The 7,249-nt window shown below is 33.9% G+C and overlaps 1 protein-coding gene across 3 annotated transcripts in view; it reads right to left on the reverse strand.

The window, feature by feature from the left end:
• Positions 1 to 7,249, reverse strand: part of LOC106876669 (serine/threonine-protein phosphatase 2A 56 kDa regulatory subunit alpha isoform) — a 346,085-nt gene that overhangs the window by 159,477 nt on the left and 179,359 nt on the right. For all 3 annotated transcript variants that reach the window (XM_052966626.1, XM_052966625.1, XM_052966627.1), the window contains exon 4: positions 1,961 to 2,053. In XM_052966626.1, coding sequence (XP_052822586.1) covers positions 1,961 to 2,053 — 93 coding nt within the window. The remainder of the gene's footprint in view (positions 1 to 1,960; positions 2,054 to 7,249) is intronic.

Here is a 7,249-nt window from a genome sequence, read left to right on the forward strand (position 1 = left end):
ATATATATATAAAGTAGAAGTTGAAAATGCACTGAAAATAGTTAAAATAATTTTTTTTATTATATTTAAAGATTTAACTGTTTCACAGTTTACACTGATTTTCAAGAAGTTGAAAAAGAGAGAAACATGGCTTATGTCACAGCTGTTTCGCTTCTGACTAGTGTTTGAAGTTTGCCTTATTTTTATAGAGAGTTCATGGCTCAAGGTAGTAAATGTTTTAAATAGGATTTGATTGATAGAGAATAGTCAGATAACTGGTCTTAGAAATTTTTGTAGGCTCCCTGCTATGTCTGAGTGACAATGTTTGAGGCTGACACGGTTGACTGAACAGGTCCAATCAATGTTTAAGTTTAGAACCTTTTTCACATATGTCAGTGAGTTAGTGTCACATGACAGTATATTTTGTACCTAAAAAGACCAACACAGTTGAGTGAATATGTTTAGTTACAATCAAGGTACTCCAAATTTAATCAGTCTGGCAGGAGAGTAAACAGGAGTTGTTTATATGTATTCCAGTGGCTAAAGTTTAGGTTGTTTAGCTGTGTAGGTTCCTCATGTTAAATGGCAGAATGAGTTGTGTGTGTGAATAGTTATTTGTGTATGTACTCTGTTAAAGTCTTGGTTTGTACTTTTGTATGAAAATATTTTCTTTGTTTATCTGTGGTATTCACTGAACATAGGTAGAGTGGACTTGGGGGGGGGCTTATTTTTTGCACATATGTCTATGTATCCATAGAGTGGAATCTGTCTAGTACTGGGGTCTCGTATTTGTTGTCGATGAATGCTCAGTCTATTTCTTAGAGTAAGCTTTGTTTGACCTGTGTAATCTTCATTACATCATTGACATTTGATAGCGTATCTTAAATTCCTTGAAGAACATGTAAAGTGATTTTTTAATGGTAAAAATCTGTCCTGCTTTGAATATGTATGTTGTGTCTTCAATAATGTTGATGTAAGTCCTGCAATTGGAGTGGCCACACTTCTTGACTGTTGGTGTAAGAATTATGGAAGGTAATTTAGCACTTGTGAGGATTTTTTGAGGGACTTTGTCTTTTTTTGAATACTTGTTTCATTCTTATTATTTACCTTTTATTATCACCTTTTTGTAGTGGGCCTTGTAATATAAATCTCTCTGTATAATCTCAATATCCATAATAACTATAGCACATCCCTTAATTATAATGTCATTGTTTTTCAGTTCATAAGTCTTGTCATAATGGTGCTTGCACATAAACACTATGCAGTGCTGTGATCAACTTCCAAAGACCAGGTCCAGCACCTTCACTGTTTTTAGTGTGTGATGGATTGCATGTGGTTAAATTGATATGATGCTCAACAAATAGTCTTAAAAGCAATACCATAAATAATGTACAAGGACAAAACAAGCACCTCTCACCCAGTTTACTATTACAGCTGCTACCCATACAACCATCTACTGCTTGGGTGCCTGTAACAGAGTAGCTCTGATCTAAGGATAATTTCCTCCTTTTTTTCCAAAAAGTAGATAAAAAAAAAAAAAAAGACCCATAAAATGTATGGTACATTATTTTAAACTTGCGTGGTCGGTTTGTTGGTGTGCTGTGTTTGGTTCCACTACTTTCAGACCTCCAAGCACAGAAAAAAATCTATTTTGTTTTCGTGAGAGCATGTGTACATAAAAAGTTAGAATGTGTGCTAATGTGTCTACAGCTGTTGAAGCACACTGCATATATAACAGATAGGCAGAAAGTATTAAGAATTCAAAGAACAGAGTTAATATTGAACTAAATCAAAAGATTGGTGAGCAGGGCAAAAAGACAAAAAACAGTTTCTTGTTTGTACATAAAGTAGTTTTGTAGGGAAATATACATGAAATAGATTTAAAAGAAAACTGTTTTACCATAAATTTTAAAATAAGTTAACAAAAAAAGAAAGAAAAAACTGATTTTAACAATCTGAATATTCAGCCAAGTAAACTCACCTGAAGAACAAACTTTTGATCAATGAATTTTTTAGCAGAAGTTGCCACAAAGTCAGGAGATTCTAAAAACCTTAAGAAAAATTCATAGACAATCTGGGGAAAAAAGAAAAAAGAAAGGTTTTATAAAGTTGGTTGATAGCTATAACAAGAGAAGGAAAGAAAAAAAAAATTATATATATACATTAAAAAGAATTATAGAAAGAAATAACATTTACAAATAACATTTACAAATAATATTAACAAGTTACAGTGAACTTCAGTGTTAAATTGAAACAGATATAAACATAAGTGCAGGCATAGCTTATAAGTTTACATCCCAACTATATGGTTTCAGGTAGTGCACAACATTTTGGACAAGTGTCTTTTGCTACAGCCCCAAGCCAAATCCTTGTGGGTTTGATAGACTGAAACTGAAAGCAGCCAGTTTGTGTATCATCATCAGTTTTAACATCTACTTTTCCATGCTTACTTAGGCCAGAGTTTATTGAGGCAGACTTCTTGTCACCAAATCCTCACTTGTTTCCAAGTATTATTTTACCAAGGTCAGACATGTTTCCACAGAATATTGGAAATGAATGACATTGCTTTTATGACAGTGATGCTCATTTACAACTATCATGTAATATCAAAACAAGGAAGCACAAATACTCTCTCTCCCTCACACACACACACACACACACACACACAGAGGCTTTTTTCAGTTTCTGTCAACCAAATCTACTCACAAGGTTTTGATCAGTTCAAGCCTCTAGATGACACTTATCCAAGATACCATGCAGTGTGACTGAACCTGAAACCATGTGGTTGGGAAGTAACTTCTTAATCACACAGCCATGCCTGAATGTGTGTTTGTGTGTGTGTCTGTCTGTCCTTTTTTTGACAGCATGTGATTGTTGTAAACAAGCACTATTGTCATACATACAGCTTCATTCATTTCCAGTCTTCTGAAGAAAAATAACATGCGCCTGGCGATAGGTAAATAATACCTTGTTTGGAAACATGTGAGGGTTGGGAACAGGAGGGGTGATGTAAGACTAATAAAAGAAGATAACTACTGTATGGGGAGTGTAATGGAGCTTGGAACTATATGATAAATCCTTCTAGACCACATGGTTATATCTGCACTCCTCTGGTTAACCACAAGCAAATATGTGTAAATGCACAGATGTGTGTTCCTGCATGCTTACACACACAAGTATGGAGGAAGTTGTAGCTCCAAATCACAATGCATGTGAATATTTGTTGACAAATACCTTACTAAGATTATGATGTGCAGTGAAGAATGAGTGAGAGAGTGAGAGAGAGAGAGAGAGAGAGAGAGAGAGAGAGAGAGAGAGAAAGAGAGAAAGAGGGGAGGAGGTTATATCTAACCTAAAATAACTATAACTTGAAACTGCTAGTCACTGGGGATTGTCTTTTTTTTAACACTACCTTGGTGAGAGATATGTTTGAAGCAAAACATTCTCTACAAAGAGCAAAATTCACACATCTCCTTTATATTGTATATATCAGAGGTTGACTTTTTTTCCATTTACCGTCAATGCAGAAACTTAATGCAGTAGCCTCAAATAGTTTATATGAATATTTATAGTGCACTTTAGTAAAAAGACACTTAGCTGAAGACTAGTTATGAGATATACTGTGGAATATGTACATGTCCCATGATAACAATAAGTATGTGCTAGTGTATGTGTTATGGGAATTGAATACAGCTCCACTTACTGACCAGTTTCAATTCAGCAGAGAATACCCAGACTAATACATACATACACTTTCCACAAGTATTTGAGTTACATACACATTCATACAAACACACACATATCTATATACATAGTAAGCAAGCAAGCAAGCAAACACACAAATATTGTGTCAGTTGAATGAGTGAGGTGTGCTCAATATATGTAGCAGAGTATCTTGATTAACTGAAGCTGAATTTTCGTCTAGTTACTCAAGTTTCATGCCACTGTGATCTTTCGGTGAGAACTGTTGCAATTTGGTTCTTGTAGCATATTTATATTCATTGGTGTGACCGTGGTCTTGTTTTGCATTTGCTAATTAGCTGTTATTGCTCTGCTGCTCCATGGATCATTTTTGTTTTCATGAGGGTGTGTGTTTCTAATTTGTATATCCTAGATTTAGCTGTGGCTGTTCCTTTGTAAGTTGTTGAATTTAACTGAAACTAATTGAGGACAGTTCTTTTGTAAAACTTACTTTATGGCTTGCTGTGGCTGTTAGAAAGTATGTGTTTATTTCAATGGTTAGTGTGTGTGTGTGTGTGTGTGTGTGTGTGTGTGTGTGTGTGTGTGTGTGTGTGTGTGTGTGTGTGTGTGTGTGTGTGTTCACGTGCACATGCAAGCATGCATGCCAACAGCTGGAATTCATATACTTGTCGATGTTTGTCAAGTTGATTGGTTATGGCTACAATAAATGGGATTGTGTGTGTGCACATATGTACATAAATGCATAACAAATATATACAAATGTATAATTATATACATGTGTGTGTATGTATATCCATATAAACAGATATAAATGTTGGTCGGTTGATTTCTCCAGTCATGCTTTACATAGTATATAGAGAGGGGGGGGCCTGTCATTCTGACTACTGCTCTTTCAAAACATTCTCTACTGCAGTTAATTAGGTCACTTAAGTAACAGAAGCTATCTTTAGGGATCCTCACAGGCAACTGAGAGCATCTATTCCCCATGTGTTTATTACCCCTGCTTATCTGCCACATATAAAACGTCTTCTGTTGACCTGCTTATGATTTCACTGCACCTTTTGTGTAACCACAGATTGCACTGGGTACACCTTAGGGAATTCTCCCTGTCCCTATACTCCTCACACTCCCTCCTCACCACAGCTTTCATGTACTTTTCTGCTGAATTCACCCCCTCCTCGTTGACTGCTATGGCACAAGAATTTCAAAATATTTGGTCTACAGCTCTACCAATCATACTCTGGGTAGTTGAATTAGAAGTATTCAGTCAACTGAACAGGATTACCATTATAATGCATTATTTTTAAGATATGTACATCCTCTTGTCTTTTAATAACGAAATTTTTTTAATAGACATACAACAAAATAGGACAGTATTAAAAATATATAAAAACAGAATTACAACAAAATTATAGAAAAAATTTTAAATTTTAAGTCTCATTTAAATCTGAACCCACCCACCCCCTGCATGCATGCACACGCACACACACAAAATAAGGAGACACATATTGCTGGCTTAACACCTGTTTTTCTATGCTAGCATGTACTGGGGAAATACAAACACATGAACATACAAACTTTAATGCAAAGAGGCATATAAAAAATATTTACTGGAATAGAATGAAAAAATTTTCACTAGTGTTACTTTGGAAAGCAAGAATAATGCGCAAGCAGTTGGTCGATTCAATTGATACAGAATTGAAACGAGAAAACATACTTCAAAACCAAACTAGATAATTAGTTTAATTTTAGACGACGATATGCATGACAGAAATAGAGAAGAAAGGAAGAAATAGAGGTATTGACTTAGCTCTAAGCAAAATGTTCAATTAAATTGCTTAACAACTAAGCTACATGAATATTGTTTGCTTGTGAGATTATTCATTCAATTAGCACATAAAATTTTGATGGTCAAAATTTGCAGGAGCTGTTCTGACCTAATTGCCTAACATTTGCTATTGTCTCTTCAAATCAATTTGATTTAAAGACACACAAAATCCACCCACTTTTCGTTGGACAGAGGACATTAAAAACGAAAATTACATATGTTGAATATTACTATAAATTATGGATAAAATATTACATCTTTTCATGACGGGACTGCAACAAACTGCTGGCTAGAGCAGTATCTTTACCAATTCTGACACAATTTGCCATTTAAGTAGCCATGATGTATTAGTGCTGTACTAAAAAGACAAGGAGTGGAAGTAATTTCACTCCAAATAATGTGACTAAATTGCATTGTAATTATTATTCAAAGGAACTTTTGAATTTTCTTTTAAAAAGTCAAGACTTAAAGATTAAGTAGAAAGCTTTATGCTTGAAGCCATGAATTCAGATCTTGCTTCAGTCTTAGATAAATTAACTTAAAGTAATAGTGAGAGGTAAGTCTGACTTTCAACACAAGGAACAATCCTAGACTTTTTTTTTTTTTTTAATTTTTTTTTTAGATATCATTAAGCTTGAGTATACTGTATTATTCTAATGGGATCTTAATACAGTGACAGATGCCCTTAGTTGTCCCTTATTTGCAAACAAAGATCAGGCTTATTTCTTTCTTGAAATTACTTTCCTTTTTCTTTGAGTGACCAATAATCACTGCCAGGCTTTTGTTTTCTTTCTCTATTTAAAAGTAAAATTTCAATAAATAATTATTTTGCATATGGGATTCTGTGTATCACCTATTATCTCTGTTCATACTATTTGTCAGTTCATTAGCTCTTCTATTTGCAATTTCAAACTTCTAGTCAGTTCTGATACTAAACCACAATTGCTTCAATCCTGTTCCTTTTATTTTTAAGGAACACAAAAAACTCCACTGAAACTTTGTCTTTAATTTTTCCACAGCATCATACCATATAAAACATGTTACTAGAATCTAAGCAACTTTGAAGCACTTAGCCCAATGTGATTGGCACAAGCAGTAGAATGTGGAACAAAATACACTGTTGTATTATTATTTAGTAACAATTTTTATGCTCTGAGTTCAAATACACCAAAGTCAAATGACTTCCATTCTTTCAGGGTTGATAAACTAAAGTAGCAAGATTGATAAATATGAATTTGAGGAAAGGGGCACAAAGACACACAGATTCATAACAAGTTTGTGAGCCTTTGTAACAAGTTTTATATTGTCCATTGATGGATTAATTTTTTTTAAACTACTATAAAGCTAACAAGTAATGAAGTTTGTTCACACATTGACTTTATCCATAAATATATTTCATTCTACAACTGTAGGTACTCAAATATTGTTTATGTAGTTTCATTTAAAGTGTGCGTCTGTGTGTGTTTTCCTGTGTTGATAAGAATCAGATAGTTGTGTAAATTTGGATAAATATTATCACTGGATGCCCTTTCATGATTACCAGGATCTACATTCAACATAGACTGATACAAGCAGAGTCAGGTAGGTTCAAGGGAATAATGTACTTGCTTACATCGATTCAATAGCAAGTACAAAATTTCCAACAATGTATTTTTGTATGTATTACATACATACAAAATTAACACACACACACTCATATACATACATATACATATATATATATATATATATATATATATA

This window comes from Octopus bimaculoides, chromosome 3 (genome assembly GCF_001194135.2).
Source record: "Octopus bimaculoides isolate UCB-OBI-ISO-001 chromosome 3, ASM119413v2, whole genome shotgun sequence".
In the NCBI taxonomy this organism is placed as follows: Eukaryota; Metazoa; Mollusca; class Cephalopoda; order Octopoda; family Octopodidae; genus Octopus; species Octopus bimaculoides.